The 19,111-nt window shown below is 41.0% G+C and overlaps 1 protein-coding gene across 4 annotated transcripts in view; it reads left to right on the top strand.

Moving 5' to 3' along the window:
• Positions 1 to 19,111, top strand: part of NUP93 (nucleoporin 93) — an 81,878-nt gene that overhangs the window by 11,812 nt on the left and 50,955 nt on the right. Inside the window, exon 1 of one of the 4 annotated variants that reach the window (XM_027813193.2) lies at positions 6,735 to 6,830. The exons of the other annotated variants lie outside the window; for them this stretch is intronic. Within the exon in view, the coding sequence (XP_027668994.1) occupies positions 6,828 to 6,830 (3 nt within the window). The 5' untranslated portion in view covers positions 6,735 to 6,827. Of the gene's footprint in view, positions 1 to 6,734; positions 6,831 to 19,111 lie in introns of those variants that run through there. 4 annotated transcript variants of the gene reach the window in all.

Raw genomic sequence — 19,111 nt, 5'->3', positions numbered from 1 at the left:
TTGTACAACAGTTTCACCTTGCCCTTCTGATCTAGGCAGAACTGAAATTAAAGGTTGCATACCAGGGTTTGGTTTTGATTTCTGGGTGTGAATGTTCAGAGTATTGACTGAGTAGCTCTCTGGAGGTCCAGATGCAGAAACACAAGCTTTTATCTAAATGAGGGCAAAAGATTAGACTGAAATTGGTTCAAGTGGCAGCTAAAGCAGGCTGAAATTAAGTATCTGGGATGTCTTCAAGTTTTTCAGAGTACCGTAAACAGCCTGTGTATCAAAGGCAGCTTTGATTTCTGTTTTAGTGTTGGTAGAATCTGGGTCCCAGGATGCTCGCCCCAGCACTGTGTGTTGTTTATGTATATGTACGCTTGTGACTCATAATTTAAAAAAGCTTACTCTGACATCAGGTACCGAAAGGGTGCATTATTCAACCACTGAGCTCTTACTGCTATTTTATATTACATTTGTGATATACTTTGTGGTATCTGCTAGAATAATTCCAAAGCCTGTGGTAATCTACTAGAGTGTAACTAAAATCAGAGTTTATAAATGGAAATGCTGACACAACCTTAAAGGGGCAACCTCAAGTGCTATTCACCATCCATTGTTTGCATTAGCTTAGCCTGAAAATGCTTTTTCCCTTTTGCAGATTTTGTCCTTTCCCATTTGCCAAACATTGATTTCTTCCCCTCCGCAAGTCCTTCAGTTCTAATGGAGCTTGAAATTAAGGTGGCTTTATTTTTCTGTCGCTTCCTTGTTCACCCTAATCGATGATGCCAGCACAGCTGTGGGGACCTTTTAACTGTTGCAGAGCTAGGGCAGTGAATGCAAGAGGACAACCTTCCACCTTGTTTTTTCAGGGTTGGTTGTTAGCTCTTGGTTTCTTTGTACAGCTGTGATCCGAATAAAGAATATTTGCGGTAATAGTTGTGAATTCTTCAAAAGCTCTTTGCAAAGGTTCTCAGAAGTAATTTTTTTCCCCCTCCCATTACTCATGCATGCTAGCATCAAAGCCTGCTGTTGTCTTTGCCTAGGTAGTCTCATTGATTTCATTCAGGATTTGACCCTTAATGTACACATTTAGGCATGTAAATCGGGAATATAAATATCCTGGTAATTAAATGTGGCCAGAGGCAGTTTTAACACATTTGAAGAAAGCAGTGATGTGGAATGAGTGTTTTGACATACAGCAAATGGAGTTAAGGGATGTGGACCTTAGAAATATATATTACAGAAACATCCTCATCTCCGACATGTTTGCATGTACAGTTGTTACAGAATGGAGACATTAACCTCTTCGAAAGGAAAACTGCAGCCTGTCTGTGGCTGTCTGCTGGGTGATGAGAGTTGCAAGGGCTTCTGCAGCGTGCAGGCTTGGTGAGGCAGCGGGGGGTTGGTGGGCTGCCTGACACCGATAGCCACCCAGGGCCCTCTGAGCCAACAGGTTGGTCCCCAGCCGCCCAAGGCCTGTGCTGATCAGAGAATGCCCTGGGAAATGCCAAGGTGTGTGTAGACTGGGATGGGACTGGGGTTTAAGGGTGTGGGCTCCTCTATTTCACAAAACCCCCAAAAAACTCCTTTTAGCATCAGGTAGGTGATGAATAACACTGTATTAAAAAGAAAGCGGGGGTGGGAAGAGGAGAGAAGCCCGAAACATTGGGAATATATTTGGGGGTTTTGGGTGTTATGTTTTTGCTTGTCACTTTTTTCTCTCACATGCTTAGCTTACACCTAAGCAGCAATTTTCTCAGGTTTTTGTTACTGCTTGAATAGCATGATTTAGTAGTGCCGTCTTAAATTACCCTGGCCTTATTAACCTTTAAAAACAAACACACGCAACCTCCAAAAACCCAAACCATGGCACACAATGTAGAATACTCTGTGGGGCTTTGTTAGTTGGCCAGATTAGTCACTCAGTAAATGCTGTGATACTGAATGATTTCAGATTTCTTTTGTTTGCTTGGTTGCATGCTAACAGGAGTAATTATGTGGTGATCTTCCAGTTCATCATGGTTCTGATCATGGATTCCTAACCCCTCAGGGGTTAGGAGCAGGGAGGGAGGAGACATGATCTGCCTTTCTCTTTCATCGTGGGTAAACAAGAGAGTATGAAAGGGACATTTCAAAACTTTATGCTAATGCAAGGTCACGAGATGGAAAAATTGAGAACTCTTGTTCTAGTAGCTATGTTTATTGATCTATTTAAATTCTGCTATGTCCTGGCACACTTTATATTTCCTGTCTGCTTAATCCAGATATGTTCTTTGCATCTCAAATAGGTACGACTGTAGACTTCTAATAAACATCTTTGAAGTATCTATCATAAACATTTTAAAACAGAGACCAGGTTTTGAGTTGTAACTTTTGGCTTCACTCTCCCCCTCCCTTTTTTTTCTTCCTTATGCTGCATAGCTCTGCCTTGTGAAAATTGTTGCAATTTCTAGTTGAATGTTAACTCCTACCCCTGTGAAGGGGCAGATAATGGTATAAATGGCAGTTTGGAGCTCACGTACCCTAAATGTAGCTTCTCCTGTGCTAAGGTGTAGACGTCTTTGCTTCTCTCAGTATCATTGCAGGACCCTTTAAAACACCACGTGTAGCTGAAACTCTGGAGCGAACCCTGGCTGGTGGGATGTGATTTTTCAGAGTCAGAATTTCACCAAGACCCTGCTTGGAGCAATGTTACTATTGCAAGAAGTACTGTGGTTTCATTAATGACTTTCAGGGTCTGTGTTGCATTTTACCAGGGGGATGGCACTTCTGGCAATGCGGTACCTCGTAATGTCACACCATCCCATTAATTTAGTGCTCGCTGAGGTCTTGTATTGACTACTGACCTAGACAGTGTGTGCTCAGCATGTGCAAATGAACTATGGGCATTAGTGTTTTCATGGTGCTGGAAAAATTTAGTAGAATGGTTTAATCTCTGTGGTAATACAGATTGATGAGAAGAAATAATGCTGAGATGCAAATTCTTGCAACCTGGCAGTTTGCCACCTCCACATATCATGTGATAGAGCAATTACTTAGGCTAAAGAGGTGGGTCTGTTTGTTTAAGGGTCAAATGTAGCTTTTGTAAAGCACTACTTTTTGTTTTGTAAGATACTGATATTTCTATCAACTTTGAAACCATTGCGAAAAAAACTTAGATTTCACAGGAGATGATTTGGAGATTTCCAGTACCTTGATTATAGCTCTGGAATAAAAGGTCTGTAGGGCTGTGCTGGAATTTATCAGTGGAACTGCTTATATGCAGAAGTGAACCTAATTAATCTTTGTTGCATTTAAGGAGGAAAACAAATTAAGAAGTTAAATTAGGTTTCTAAAATATTAACAGCATTTTGGATGGTAACAGCATAAGACCACAGTTTGGAATTTTGTTTTGTTTTTTTGTCTTTCTAATGTATCTATTTTTGAAGTAATATAATTCTTTCCTGAGTGGATCATGGTATGTCTTTCTGGTGCCTCTCTGAAACTGGAAACAGAGACGTTAGGCTTTGGGAATTGCTGCTCATAGCCATGCAGGGGTCTGGTTGTGGGGACTTTCCACAGATGGCAGAAGCTTTCCATCCCAGTATTGTGGTGGGTTAATGGATTTAAGCTGTAGACTTGGGACTGGAAACTGAACAGTTACCTATTGAAGTTAATATGGCTTTTCAGTTCTTATTTCTGAAAAGGAGAAATAGAGAAAAATTCCCAACTGTAATAAGAAAAAAATAATTCTGATATTTTGCAAGCTTTTCTGAAATAGGACAGAGTAGCTTGGAACTGACCTATACAAAGAGGTGGGTTTGTTAACCTTTCTCCTGAGCTATTGTTTTTGCAGCGTTCTTTGCTAGTGTCTTCATTACTTAAGCATTGTTTTGAGCATCTTTCTGAACCTCGTGGTGCTATGAGCTGTACAAAACGAATCACTCTTTCACAAGGGAAGTTTGTAATGTGAGCAGGCCAGACTATCTCACCGAACTCGTGTGGTCACAAACTGCATAAAATTCTGGGCACTTTCTTTCCAGCGAGGCTGTTCATCAAATCTATTAGAAAACCCAGCAGCTGCTGCAGCTCTCAACTCCCTCCCCTCCTTTCAAGCCCCCCTAATTTACTCAGGCTTCTTGAAAGTGTTACTCCACTGATGGAATTCCACCAGGGTTTATTACTAAGCCATGTGCGTAATTTAGCAGTCTGGGAAAGGCCACAGGTATATTGTTGTGCATGCCCTCCTCTCCGCTGTAGTAATTAGTCTGTTTGACTCCACATCCAAAATCTTAATCCTAGGCATTATCAGGCTTTGGTTTAAAATAGTCACTAATAAGTGTGTAAACTTTACCAATGCCTGGGCATCAAACCGTGGATGTACTTAAGCTTCCCCATGCAAAACGTCAGCCTGAAAATTTGGCAGTTTGCAGAAGAAATGTTTGGGTTGTGTGTATGGATGTTTTTTAACTTTCCTTTTTGAAGTCAAAATGAATTCTTATTCCTGCCAAGATATGCTCCTGAAAGAAAGTTGCAGCCTTTTGAGGTGGAACTAAGGACACATGCATTTGCTTCACTCATTTAGATTTTTGGCACAACTTCTGTTCTCGCTGCCTCCTTTCTGTTTCCTGTCCTTTATTTCTCATCTTTCTTCCACTCTCCTCCCTTCCCCACTCCAGTTTTATTTATTTCCTTTGCTTTCTTACTTCAGATTAATTTATTAGCTCCTGCCCACTCTTCACTCACCTCTGTGCTTTGAGAATATTTTGGGTGCAAGAGGGTTATTTACTTATTTTGAGCAAAATCATTTAACTCCTGTTTAAACAAAAAGCAGATATTGTGAAATGTCTCATGTTGGTTTTCCACACACATGGAAATGACTGAAAGAAGCTGAGGAAGATGTGTTGAAAATTTTCTATACCATTCCGTTATTTGTATCTCGGCAAGCATGCAAGATGCATGGTGCTTCCACCAGAAAGGATCTGCTTATGCAGCATTTTGAGCCACAATTAATAGATTACTTTTTAAATTTAATTGGAACAGCATGCTTAATTGTTGCTTGGTCAAAATGGCTCGAGAAGGTTGGAGAGACTTAGTTTTAAGATAAGTTTATGGAGAATAAAATACAGCATGTTGCTAACTTCTGTGCCTGCGGTGCAAGTCTCTGTGGACTGTCCTTTTGAAGCACCAATTTCTGGATTATGTGGTATCTTCAGTGTTTGTAGTGGGGTGGAGGTGGGGAAGGGCGGAGAGGTTTCCTAACTTGCGGTATTTTTGCAGGAGCAAGAAGGCAGTTTGCCAGTGTTATGCGAGTGCTGTTCCAAAGGCTGGTGAGAGGAAAGATTGGTAAACACATCAGTACTTAGTTTCAATTTCAGCAGCTTTATTAAACCTTTTTGAAGGGTTCAATTTGCTATCCTAGACTTCAATCAGAGATGTGGGATTAGCTGAAACTAAATTTGTCATTGTTGATCTATTAGATTGGATTTGGGACGCATCTATTCAGTTGCCTTTATGTGCTTATGACCAGCACTGGGTAATTCAGAGGAGAAACACTGACAAAGATGTTTGTGGAGATACCCGCTTGCTTTATTAGGCTTCAGCCTGTTCTCTAGTGGTTAGAGATTGGTTAAAACCCTGAAGCATGAGGCATAATAATTCTTTTCACAATTTTGGTGTTAAACACTGCTCTAGATACTGTCAATATCCATTTACATACTGAGTCAGTTTTTAATCCCATTATGTTTTTGGCTTTACCATCTTCCTGTGGTAGTAAGGTTCCTCAATTCAATTACAGATTGTGTTAAAATTTATTTCCTTTTATTGGTTTTGAGCTTGGCATCATTTAAACAGACATCCTTTCCTTGTTCAGACCTGTATGATCTGAATTTCTGGATCTGCCCTTTCTAGATAACTTATTTCACAGACCTTTGAAGTAGCAGCTCTAAATTGTTTCTTTTTTTTTATCTATCCTGAAAGTGTTCCTGTCTCACATCATGAGGGGGGTATACATGCTTTTGCTGGTTCCCCAATTCTGTCCTGCAGGTTTTCTTTTGGGGGTGGCTGTCCAGCTTACATAGTGTTCTTGATAAAGCCACATCGTCGTTTGGTTTCTCTGATAATAAAGTTCAGTGTATCCAAACTCAGTGCGAAAGGCAGAAGTAGTAATCTGTGAAGATTTGATTTTCATCTTTTGATAAGTGGGAGTGCACAGGTGGGGATACCGTACAGTATCATGACAAATCCTTATCTCTAAATAATGTTTGCAAGCCAGTAGGATTCCGCAGGCCAGATTATAATGTATGAGAAAAGACATTTCTGAAGAGAAGTGGGGGAGGAAGTGGGGGGGGGGGGGGGGGGGGCGGGGCAGCAAACCACATTTCAAATAGATGAGTGGGAACCTGCATGTTATCTCCAAATCCTCTCAGCAGTAATTGATTTTGCCTGCTATGGTTACCATATAGTAACTCTGAAACATTCATTATTTCTTTCCTCTCCTGCCTCAAGGCTTGTAACACAAAATGGCATGTTTAAATCCTTTTACTCTGTCTGTTAAGTAGATACAAAAACTTAAAGGCTTTAATGAATCTGAAATAAGCACTAATTCAGTCGTCAAAAGACCCACCATTGTGTTGACTAAATGAGACTATGCCCATCCTGAGGTCCTAGTGAAAGCTAAATGGTGGAAACTGGGTGCAGAGACTCGCCTGGCTGTGGAATTACACATTTGGACCTTGTACTCTGTTGTGGTTTTTTTCATAGAGCTAACCCTGCTATATTTCTCTTCTTAGTCCCTGTCCAGCTTTATTTAATTTTTCCAAGGTTAAAGATGGCTTATCCAGAAAATTCGCAGCTCATTTCTAATGGTAAGAAGCTTGATTACTCAACAGATACAGTGAATCAATATCGCTTCTCTTATTTTTGTTTTGCTGTTTGTCTTGAGGTTAATGTTTTTGCTTTATATTTGCTCGATGAAGTGCATGATAGTGCTTTACGTAATTAGTTAATGTGCTATGCTTAATGTTTTGTTTGTCTGTGGTTTTGTACCCTTAGATGCCTTATTCTCTACCTTTTCCAATGTCCGCTTGATTGATCCCCCCCCCCCCCCCCAAGGGAAAACTTTGCATCTTCTCAATGTTTTAAAAACTTAAAATTTAGTGAATTATGGAAGTAGGCACTCAAGCCGGACACCCCCTTTGACTTGTTGCTGGAATGCAGGGCAGCTGAGCTGGGAACTAGTTGTGTGAAATCTTTGGCTAAGAGGTGATCTGTAACTTGTCACTCAGTTATATTAGTGTTAGTCACCATAGCGGAGTTGTTAACTCCTTTCCTTCTTCTCTGGGTTACTGTATTTCTTTTGCTTTTTCCTTGCTTTGTCGAAGCCTTTTGCAGTTTCTTTTGGAGGAGGTTCTCCAGCATGTAAAGTGTGTTATGCTGTGTCATTTCAAAGCTGTTGGAAGGCAGCTAGGAACATCTAGGCCTTCTCCTGCACTTTGGTTTACGGTAGGTCCCCTGAGTCAGCAGGGCAGTCCTCAGTGTGAAAAGAATCCAGGGCTTGTTTTGAAGGCTGGATGGTTCTTGCTGATACTTAGGGGTGCTGGGTTTGTGGAGGAAATGTTGCATGTGAATCCATCCATTTCTAGGAATGCCAGAAATGGCATGCTTTTTTCAAAGCATCACCAGGAAAAAAAGAAACAAGTCTTGCTTTTCAGTTGGGAATTATCCCTATAATAAATATGCAAGCTAAACTTTGTGGAGGAATAATGGCCTTTTGTAGCAGAACAGATCTCCTTCCTGCAGTAAAATGAGCATCAGGGGATTGAATCTGCAGTCTGTCTCAAGGGGCAGGATTTAGTTGTTTGTCTCAATAGATCTATCTTACCTTGGTTATAGGTTTGCTTTGTTTGTGTGGCAGGGTTTCATCCTCAAACTCTTCTGCATTCATTGCTTCCTAAGAAGTGCCTGTAACATTTTCTCTCTGCAAGATGAAATACTAATTTCCAGCCAATATATTATGCATTAGCAATGCATCCTGGCAACAAACATCTCTTGAAACCACAGATTCCGAGAGGAAGGTGGGAAGCGCAATGCAAAGACTCATGTTGTTGCAGAGATGGCTCAGCAGAACATGTTGCATGTGGGAAGTGCCCCTTTGGATCCAGAGAAGGTTCATCTTGCCACCTCAGAGGAGTTTCTAAATCCATTGATTTTATGCAGACACCCGAGGTAGATCCTTTTGCCTTTAGCACCCCTGGTTGCTGTCATCTACAGGAAGGAATGCACCCTGGTACTGAGATACACAGATCTGGTGTTTGTCTTGCTTGATGGCTATGGCCATCTCACACCAAGGGAGATGGTATAAACTTTTTGCCTGTGTCTCTGAAGTCTATACCCTTTACATGAATATACTGTGCAGGAGATATTTTTTGCCTGGTCCGTGGCCACCTGTATCTCAGTTTGCAGGTGTTTAACTGGTTTCTTGAAACAGAATTTTTCTCCGATATTTTATATGACCCATGGAAACTTTGAAATTAGAGTCAGATGCTGAAGCAGGAGAAGAACGGTCACCACTTAAAATGGAAATGGTTTTAACTGGCACTATTTTATATGCTGATTAATTGACTTCAAGCATGGTAAACGGGTAGAGGCTCACTTCTGCAACGCATCTGGTGCAAGAGCTATAATCTGGTTGTACATGCCACTGAAGAGCGTAGATAGCCAGGTTGGCTGTGCCTTTGCATTAGTGAGGCTTTTTTTTCTAGTGTCAAAGGCAATGGCTTGCTTCATTTCATCCTTTTTCTAACTGAAGTTCCAGAGTGATAAATTGAAAACTATCAGGTACAGGATACAGTCATATCTGCCTTATATAAAATGCATGCAGTAGACAGTGAAATTGAATTGCTGTCACGTGTGACTAAAGAAAAGGGCTTTTTGTTTTTTCACAATTTATTTTTCAGCAAGTGTTGCAATTTATTTTTGTAAGCTGAATGTGTAGTTAATGCACTGCCTTGAGAAGCAGAGGGGTTCTGTTTAATGCGTGCATTCATGGAGGCTTTTGTTCTTGAGCAGGGTAGGTAGGACCTCAGAGTTTAAACATAACTCCCGAGCTTACTGAACTATTTTACTCCATGATTTTTTTTCCCCCATCTTGAAACAACTCTTTGCTACAGTTATAGCACCATATCTTTGGCCTTGTTTTGTAGTATTGGATAATTATCTTAAAAAATGAACGTGGCACTTCCAGAACAAATCAGGAGTGAGCACCAGGAACGTTGGGCAACCTCTTCCTTTGATGGAGAGAGACTTCCACGTGGTCACACAGTAACGCTGCTTAGAGTAAGGCTGATAGCACTGAGTAGTGCCAGATTAGAAAGGCTGAAGTACTGGCCTTTATAGTACTATTTGTGAAAGCAGTTCAGTGTAGTAATAAATTCAGCTTTCATTGATGGGCACAGCCTCACAGCCTAAATCTTGTTTACTCAGACTGACAGTCTCACAGCTGATTCCTTTGGACTCCCTTTTCCAGGGCCATCGTGAATGTGAATGATTCAAGTGCAGTGCTACCCTTCAAAGTGTTTGTATGAAAGCAGTGCCTTTTGATACACGGTGGTACCTTCTGACGGAGTAATCTTATCAGTGGGGTCATCAGAATTTGCTTTTGCATTAATACCAAAGATTTAGTTGCCTGTTACTTCAGGTAGCCCAGCAAAACTAAAACTGTAGTTTTAGGAAGAAGGAGGAACTGTGTTTCATCCCTTGGTTTTTACATTTGGTTTGGGGTTTTGTTGGGTTTTGCTATTCATCTCTTGCAGGACTTGCGTAGGTGCTACTAGGAGCATCTGCTGAACAAGCTATTGCTACCAGTAGGAGAAGCAAAAACTCTGCCATGTCAAATCTCTGTGGTCAGTAGTTCAGTGTGTTTATTACAACAAAACTTAGTGATTCTTAGAATGTAACAGTTAATGAAATATCTTTTTAACAGAGCTTTAGACTTTATTTTCGAGAGAAATGAGCTGTTTCGGAGCACAATTACACTGACAGGTCTAGGTTATAGAAGCACAGGGAAGTGAAGGCTGAAATAGGAGCAGGTTCTGCTAATCAGTATTGAGTGTAACTGTGGAGATCTCGGGACTGGAATGTCTAGCAGAGCTGCAGTTCAATGGATGGAATTGTTAGTGTGCAGCCAGGTGGGGTATTGGCAGAGCACATCTGCATAGCTTTTGCCTCCATTTACAGCAATTTCTGTCTCACTGAATGTTGCAGAGTTTAGAAGTACGGGCTGGTCAGGGCAGCACAGGTAATGTTGCCCTACAATCTCACAGTTGTAACTTCATTAGTGACTGGCATGATACTTTTTTTTTCCTGTGTCAAGCCAAACCAATTAAGGGATTCAATTGCATATGGAATATCAAAATGCATTTGTCACTGTACTTTGACTTCTTGAGATTTACATGCAGATCTAAGCAAACGTTATCTCCTCCATAGTTTGGAAGTGTAATGACAAATTGTGTCTTATTTTATAGTACGTGTTGTGAGAACAGCTACAATGGAACCCAGGCATTTAGCTTTTGAAGCCAGTGGTTATAAATGAGATATAAAAATGGAGAGTGTTCTGGAGTTTTGTATTGTGGGTTTTTTTTCTTTGTTGAGGAGAATTTAGAACAAGGCCTCATAAAGAGCCAAGGATATAGAATTTCAGCGCTTTAGTTTTATCCATTTGTACTTGCTGACCGAAAGCAGCACATTCAAAACAAACCAGCAAAGTGCTGTCAGATGTGCTGTGGATGAGCAGGGAATGGGATTTTCTCAGAGGTTCCACAGGACAGAAGGAAGAAGGGAATGTCTGTTATAAACTTTGAAAGCAAGTGGCTGAAATACGTTCCAAGAGTATTTTGGAGCAGGAGTGCCAGTTAAAATATTTATGCAGTGTTTTATTGCACTGATTCAAATATTGAATAGCACCTGACCCTTGAATTTTTGGATCCTTGCCTGACTGGCACCCCATGATGGGTATATTTACTTAGAAAACAGCCTTCTGCAGCAGCTGTTTTTCAGCACAGGAAATCGGGAAAGCTGGATTTTGATCCAGTTTTTGTCATGGTTTTCATGCTTGACTTTGAGCTCAAGAAATGCCTTCCCATGCATCAATTTCTTCACCTGAGAAATAAAAGTTGCATTTACCACTGACACTCACAAGATTGTGAGATTCTGTAGCGGAAGCATATATGGATGTTGTCCATTTTACTGTTTCCTCAGGCATCTTTTTATTGTTCACAGTACGCATCAGGACACAACAGTATTTAATTGGCCTCCACCTTTTCCCCCCTCAGATACCAATCCTTTTTAAAAAAATAATAAGTAAATAATTCTCTCAATCAGAAGTTTCTGGTTTGGCAGCGCTGAGCAGCACAGCCCTCGGCTACCCTTGTATTACACTGGCTGTCAGCAGCATTCCTTTCCCCACCTGAAGCGAGAGACTGAAGCTGTGCTGCAAGCACCCATCCCCTGGCAGCTCTGCTGAAATGACCCTTCTACTTAAAGACACCTGCAGTGGCTATCACCAGTCCGGGCTGGAGATTTCAACTTCTCTGAGCTGAAATGGTGCTAAGACTGCTGTTAGTTGCTGCCCTGAGCTGGAATTGTGGCCACGCAAAAGCCCTTGAGCTGGCTGTTGATTAGAGTCATAGGCTAAAACATCAGCCAAGACTGCTACTGCCTGCTACCCAATATAATCATTTTATGCAGCAGTATTTTGTAGTGTGATGACTTTTGCTTGAGATGGATTATTTAGGACGTGCCTGTTGTAGAGAGAGATGAAATAGCAAAATGTAATGATCAGATGTCTGGCCTATTGCTGGACACGTACTGAGCTGCTGGGCTTGGATCATGCACCTGCCAGCTGCTCTGTGTTCTGTGTAGACAGAGGTATTTGTGCTCCTTGGCCGCTAGACTTGCAGCGCTGGGTCCTTTGCAGAGCTCAACCTCGAGGTCTTTCATGCCCCAAGTTCAAAATACCAGCAAAAAGTCTGTCCACATTCCCAGCCTTGCTGTGTGCTTGTTTATAGCTGAAACCCCAGTGATGCAAGATAGTTTTAGCAAATAACATAAGGGATCTGTGGAGGGATTTCTGAAACAATCATTCTCTGTTTCCCTCTGTGTATTTGCAGACTCTGAGAAGAAAATGGAGAATTTACTTGGCTTGTTTACCCAAGCTATTACGCTGGCTTAACCGTTCCGTGATGAAGTTCCATGTCAGTACTGTGCTTACTAGGCTGTGGAGATAAAAATGATCAATTTGATTGGCTTTGTCCTCCTGTTTTTACATTCAGGCTTTGCAGGATTGGATCAATGGCTGTGACCGTTTCTTCCTGAAAATCAGGCTTACGCTGAACCTTTCTGCAGACGTACGCAGCTGCTCCAAGCGCCCATAAACCGTGGGGTCTTTCCGCTGTTCAGAAATCTATCAGTGGCTCAGCATTACGGCCGTGGCTCAGAATGGGAAGCCAGAGTTAACTAGGTCTTAAGCATTTGTTCCGTTGTGGAGCAATACTGCCTGATGTTCACACTTTCCAGAGGGTGTCCAAATCTCGTACTCTGCAGAGCTTGCCTTTGGCTTCATTTGATCAAATGATAGAATATATCGAGAGGGGTCATACAGGAGTGATGCTGTGCAGACAATTAAAATCTATGAATTGGGTTAAAACCCCTGCATTAGTATGCTTTGATGTGATTCTTTCTTGTTTTCTTTGACTGAGATGCTTTTTGGAGATAAAGTTGGAACCAGGTTCCTCATCTGCAGTTTCTTGGAGCTTAGCTGTTTGAGGTTGCTTTATTTTGCAGCTCTCTCCTATTGACCTGCTTGACTAATTTTGTGTCTGAACTTCTGTCCTCTTTATTCCTGACTTTTCTGCCCTGTCAGTACAGTTGGGGGGGGGTGGGGTTGGGGGGCGGGATATTTATTAATCTGTACAATCCAGAGGGCCAATTAGGTCTAGACTTTAAGATAGACGTTTGGTGGCTGTGAAATAGTATGTACTTCATTTCTTGCTTCAAGACTATTTTTTTCTTTAGAGTTGAGCTTGACAAAGAAGGATGAGGCTAGAGGCAGTTATAAAGGGTGGATTGTATTTTTACTGTAATACTTAAGTATTGATTGTTGACTTATTGGTAGGCTTAATGCACAACCATTTCCTTAGTTAGTGTTTGAATGTCCATTAAAATGTTGGCTTGGTGCCAGAATGTTGAAATCCTGCATTTTATAATATGATTTGGCTATCCAGAAGTACTAATGTGGTTTGGATTTTTTTTGAAACAAGATAAATAGGCAAGTCTTGAGTTCCCTTGTTGTTTTATATTTGTTAACCTTTACATACTGAAAATGAACCTCTGAAGTATGAGATACTGAAAAGAGAGAGGTGGGCAGGAATGTTTTGAGGCTTGCGCATCTTGAAAATTTTCCACCCCTCATCTTTTGAGATGCCCAGTGCTTGCTGAGTTGTTGATAGACATTTAGGGATAACGTAATATTATTAGAGTAATATTACTGACTATTTATTAGTTTAAAACTAGTTGTTTTTTTCTAGAGGAAAGTTTTGTTTGTATAGCTTCGCAAGCTATATGAGTGTTGTGTGTTAGTAGCACTACCTATAAAAACATGCCTGTTGTCATCTTGTAATTCTTCTCGGATGTGAGATGGGGCTTGCTCTCTCTTCCCTGCAGCACCATCAATAATCTGTGCTGAGTTCCCAGGGGTGTGTCCCCATATTGTTTAATGGTATATGTTCCAGTTGGTCCCCTCTGTTCAAGTCTCAGGGCCGTGCTGCTATTTGGACAGCTTTCTAGCTTGTAGAAAAGACTGCATCAGGTTTTGAAGAGATGGTTATGGAAGGCCTGATGCTGCTGCTCTTGTAGAAGAACAGTACTTGTACAAAGCAGCTGTCTGGATTATGGTGCTGGCTTTCTTGTATTGGCAAGGTAGACAGGGGTGGAAACTTTTAATTGCTATGAATTGTTTGCCACTGGGGTGACCCAGCAGTTAACCCAACCCCTAGTGTTCCTTCAGGTACGTCTAAAGTTTTCTGTCTGCTGTCTCTCCATCCTCTTATGTCTCCCTCTTGTAGAAACCTTCACAAAACAAAAAGGATTAAGCTTGCTTTGGTTAATGAGTGTCTCTGGTTTTGGGTGGTGACATGACACTTTTGGTGGAAAATGACGTTTTCAGCTATCTGGTTCTGTCATGTAGTATTGCCATTTGTTAAAACCTGCCATGAGAACAATAATTACACAAAGCCTAAATACTTCATTATAGCTAGAAACAAGTACTGAAAATTAAGGGAGTTTGAAACAGCTTTTTGCCCTACCAAATGTGAGAGGAGACACTTGACAAAAGTGAGGAGCCAAGAGTTTGCCCTCTGGCTACTGTCCTTAGTGATACTTAATCTTTCTCACTCAGACTTGTAGCCAAGACTTGCTGCAGTCCCTTTCCTGTCATTTCAGTTTTCCATTAAATAATAGGATTTTGTAAGGTAAGGTTATTGCCTGTTAGAGTCTACCTTTTTAAAAGAAATTAGTATGATACTTTTGCCAAAAAAATGGATGATTTTCTCTCACTGGAAGTAGTAGCAGTTGCTCCATCTCTGAAGCAAATACCAGTGTGAGTGGTATAATTACCCAAAATAAAGCTTGCGCTGGTATTTGTGTTAAAAGCGACTTTTTTTTTTTTTCTGCCATGGAATACTTTGGGCTTAGCGTTTCTGTTGTCACCCATCTGACCTCCATTTCCCTGTTTCAGGAGCCTGCCAAATCTGATCATTCTGTGCAAAGGCAGCCGCTGTTATACTATTCAGCTGTCTTTCCAGAACATACAAAGATGCTGGATAAAAACCTTCAGATTTTTTCTTTTCCTTATGCAGTTCATATCAGTTTGATTACTGTGGTTGGTCTAAGGAATTTTATGGTGACTTTTAAATATTTTGAGTTTTTGTGAGAGATGATGAAGCAATTTGGAAATAAGTCTCTCTTTTTTTGTACTAAGTGAGAAAGAGAGAACCTAACAAGCTACTAAGTGGAGTACAACACAATTTCTAAGCACTTGTATTCACTTGCCACAGACTCCTGAATGACGTGCTCCATGCTTATCTGACTTCATCAGAGTTTGGCCTTAAAAGGTAGAAAAGAAAGGATGTTACTGTGTAGCAATTAAATAGTTGCCGCAGTAAAAATTAATAGACTTTAAATAATTGGAATGCTGATTTAAGTTGTCCTGTTCCACCTTTCTGGATACTATTAATTGCAAAAGATTATAAACTCCCTTTTTACAGGAGCGTGTATTAATAGGTGTCCCAGTAGGCCTGGAAGGGGCAGGATTTGATTGCATTCCTCGAATGCTTAACGCTTAAGGCTCTCAAATCAGATAGCAAAGAGAATCTGTTGAAAGAACGTGTGGACTTGCAAGAAAGGCCCTTGCTGATAATGAGGGACCCTGGGGAAAATAAATTTTGGGTAGTATTAAACTTCAGCAGGTGGAAGATCTTCTTAGGAGCAAATTATTAATAAAGTTTTCTTTAAAAAGGAAATCAAGTATTTTTTATCTTTGCCTCCAGCATGTTCTTACTTCCAATAAATATACACAGGAATTAATGTTACTTGCAAGACCCTACCTAATTCAGTAATAGTATGTGAGTAATATGCAACATCATCATTGATTAGCAACTAATGTTTTTATATAAAAATTTGTTGATGTGTTTTATCATCACCATGCTACTGAAACTGCTGGTCCACAAGGAAGTGTTAGCTTAATGAGTAGTGTATGGAGAGTGGTTTGACCCAAACTCCCAAGTGAACAGATCTTCAGCCTGTGTTATTGTGCCTACTAATAGTGAGAACAAAATTGCTTCACTAGGTGTCTATACAGCATGGTGCAGTAGTAGAGATACAATTCCCTGTGAAGATGGATGGGAGACACAAGTTTTTTTTTATTTTGTTTAAATTTGGTTAAAACAGCTATGTTATTGGATGTACCTCCTGAGTGCTAAATATTGTGTGTTTACTACTTTTCACTAGTGAAATACATATTTTTGGAAATCCAGTCAGTCCTCCTTGGGCATCTTCTGGAAAGAGCTTTTGCAGTAAGGCATCTCACAATGTCATGTCTGAGCCGGCAGTGCTGCAAGATCTCTAGTGATAATTGGATCGGTGTTGGGGAAAAGGATAAGTGATACTTGGTGGGTGTATTTTTTCATGAACATGTAAGTTACATGACATTAATGAATTGGCAAAGTAATTTTACAGGAAAATTCACGGACCAAATAACGCCCTCAAAACCTGCAATGTGGTCTTTGTGCTTGTTTATAGATGCTAAATGGATATCTTTAAGTGTGGTAGCTGATTATATGTACCTATCAACAAACAGGTGAGCACACTAAAGTTAGGAGTCTTAACCGAAAGAATAACTGTTTTGTGCAGCCTTCACACTTCTGCACTTGGTCTCTGCGTATCTGCCGAAGCCCTGTCTGTTCTGCAGGAATGGGATGGAAAGTAAGTTCTGTCTCACTTTCTGCAGTGAACTTGCAATATGGGCACTTGTGTAGCCAGAGCTGAAAGATTAATAACACATTTTTGTTTAAACCACTAATCAGTCTTTAGATACTTTAGTGTTGGCCACTACTGATCCAGTTCATGTTTGAACTGGTGACCTCTATTTGAAAATCACTTTGTCCTTTTAATAGTTGTCTGAGTCAGCCTCTGTCCCTTTCCTGAGGGTTTCTTTATCTGCACTTGAAAAGGTTGTTCTTTTTTTTTTTTGTGGAAGACTAATCCCTGTTTTGTATGGCTATGCACATTGTAGTAAATGAAAGCTATGTGTATTCCCCTCCCTTACCTTGAATGAGCCCTTGCTTCTCTTCTAACGGTTTGTAACTCAGTCTTCAGTGGGCTTTTGTTACCTGCAGTTTTGGAGGGTTTGTATGGACGAATGGTGAGAAGGTGGTGGTGAGGGTCTCCCCTCCTGCTGCCTGTTGGTTTCTGAATCTCTTCTAAATGTATGTTCTTGAATTTGGCCTTTCTCTGGAAGTTTTGCTTCTGCTACAAGTATCTGCCTGATCATAGCTTGCTGACCTTAAGACACATAGCATTGTTGAACCTTCATCATCTTGATCGAGCTCTAAGATTTGATCTCTCCCAGTTCTTTTCTTCCTAGCTCTTCCCATTCTTTAGGTATCTCAATACTTGCCACTGTCTTTGCAAAGAATTACTGGGTGATAACTCAGAAGCAAGGTGATGTAAGTACTTTTCAACATAAAAAGGATAGAGACTTAAAGATTGAGGGTCACTGGGAAATGTGAAAGGCATATGAGCAAAAAATAAAATCACTGACTTCAGTCTTCTAGTTCTGCTATTCCAGGTGAAACCTCTGTAACTTTAACATTTGGTGTGTTTTGGAAGGAATTTAAGGGCAAGATAAGCTGTTCATGCCTTCATCTTTCTTTTTTAGTCACACTCAAGAGATGATCACTTTTATTTCCTCTGCTGGAAGTTGTATTCTCACTATTGTATAATGTAAGATGACAAGGCAAGGAGACTTGGGCAGAGAAATTAAGTGATAAAACTCCAAATGACTTGATTTGGTCTGCAAAGGACAGATTTTTGTTTGTCTTTATATTCTGTCAATCCTGCGTAGAAACGTTATTGGGAGGAGATTGGTGCTAACCCATCTTTAACATGTACAGCTTCTTAACTGTTACGATGATGATAATATGAAACCATTAACCAAGCAGGCAAGGCCAGCACGTGTGCGCTGTGTGAGTGGAATGAGCTAGGGGTGGAGGAATCTCTGTTCTCAGTTGTTGGATGTTCCGTGATCCCCTTGAATGCTGTGTTTCTACTCCCCCAGGAAAGGGAGAAGAGAACAAATAACGTGTGACAGATGTTAGTCATGTCACTTAACGCAGGACTGGAAGGCACTTGGATATTAATGTAATGAGCACAGTATAAAGACCTGAATAGAGTAGACCTGACTTCTAATTAAGCCTGCCGAGATGCCAATACTGATTTCAGTTGTGCTTTTGCTATGAAAAATACAAGGATAGTTTGACAAAGCAGGCAAGGACCACTGTGGTCTGTTTTAACTATTGTGCTTGTGGGTGTTCATTTCCCATGCAGGCCAGGAGTTCTAGTGCCACTTTCTTCAGAGCTGGCAGCTTTAATTGAAGGAAAAGCACAAGCTTAACTTCTTTACTAAGGAAAACCTAAAATGCTGCCTTCACCTTGCCTCTTCACTGCTAACTGTGGAACGGCATGGTACCTCATCCCAAGCAAACACCTCTGTACGTCTTGAGATTCAGCTGGTTGTTTTCAGTCCATTGCTAGTGTTTGTTATCTTTTGGCTTAATATCGGGAGCTGTCTGGAGTCCGTTGGCAGGGAGCTGAGCATGTTGTTGTTCCTATATGTTGGGATGCTGCTGGAGGCCCACAAGTTACACCCAACTTGTAGGGTGGCCCTCATCTGCCTGCCTTTTGGAGGGAGGCTGGGGACAGGGACACCCTTTTGGGCAGCACTCATAGTAAGAGCTGAATACATTTATCTTCATCTGTCCACTGTTGGTGAGCGGGCTGGAAATGGCCTTTGCTACGTGATGTGATGTAGGAAAAGATGGTTCTGAAACTGCTGGCAGGCTTCTGTGGCTGCATGGATTGAATTGCTGTGGAAATTAAGAATATGGGCTTGATTCTGTATATGTCACTCTTCCAGTGATGCAAGTCCATGTATAATTGCTGTAATGCAGGGGGGAGGGCAGAGTTTTCTTTACTCGGACCATTCGCAATTGGTAATACAACCCTGAAGAAGCGAGCGTAAAAGCACAGAATTGTTTCTGCTTTTGTGTGTGCGTGCCTGCACGGTGCGTTTTGGGCTTTGTGTGGTGGAGAATTCAGAGACATTTTGTGAGAAGCGGGAGCATTGATAATTGCATTCTGGTTAATCATCGTAGAGGGACCATGATTGCTACTAGCTGATGCTTTGCGGCTTCTGCCAGAGTTAATAATTCATTGCCGGACTGTGTCAAAGCATGCTCTTAAGTCGGATCCCTCCATGGATTGCAGGCATCAGTAGGAGTTGGAAGAGATGAAAGATGGGCTTAGTGTTTGACAG

The sequence above is a fragment of the Falco cherrug genome, chromosome 14, assembly GCF_023634085.1.
Source record: "Falco cherrug isolate bFalChe1 chromosome 14, bFalChe1.pri, whole genome shotgun sequence".
NCBI classification, from domain to species: Eukaryota; Metazoa; Chordata; class Aves; order Falconiformes; family Falconidae; genus Falco; species Falco cherrug.
The sequence above is the reverse complement of the archived record's forward strand: the minus strand, read 5'-3'. Positions and strand labels throughout refer to the sequence as shown.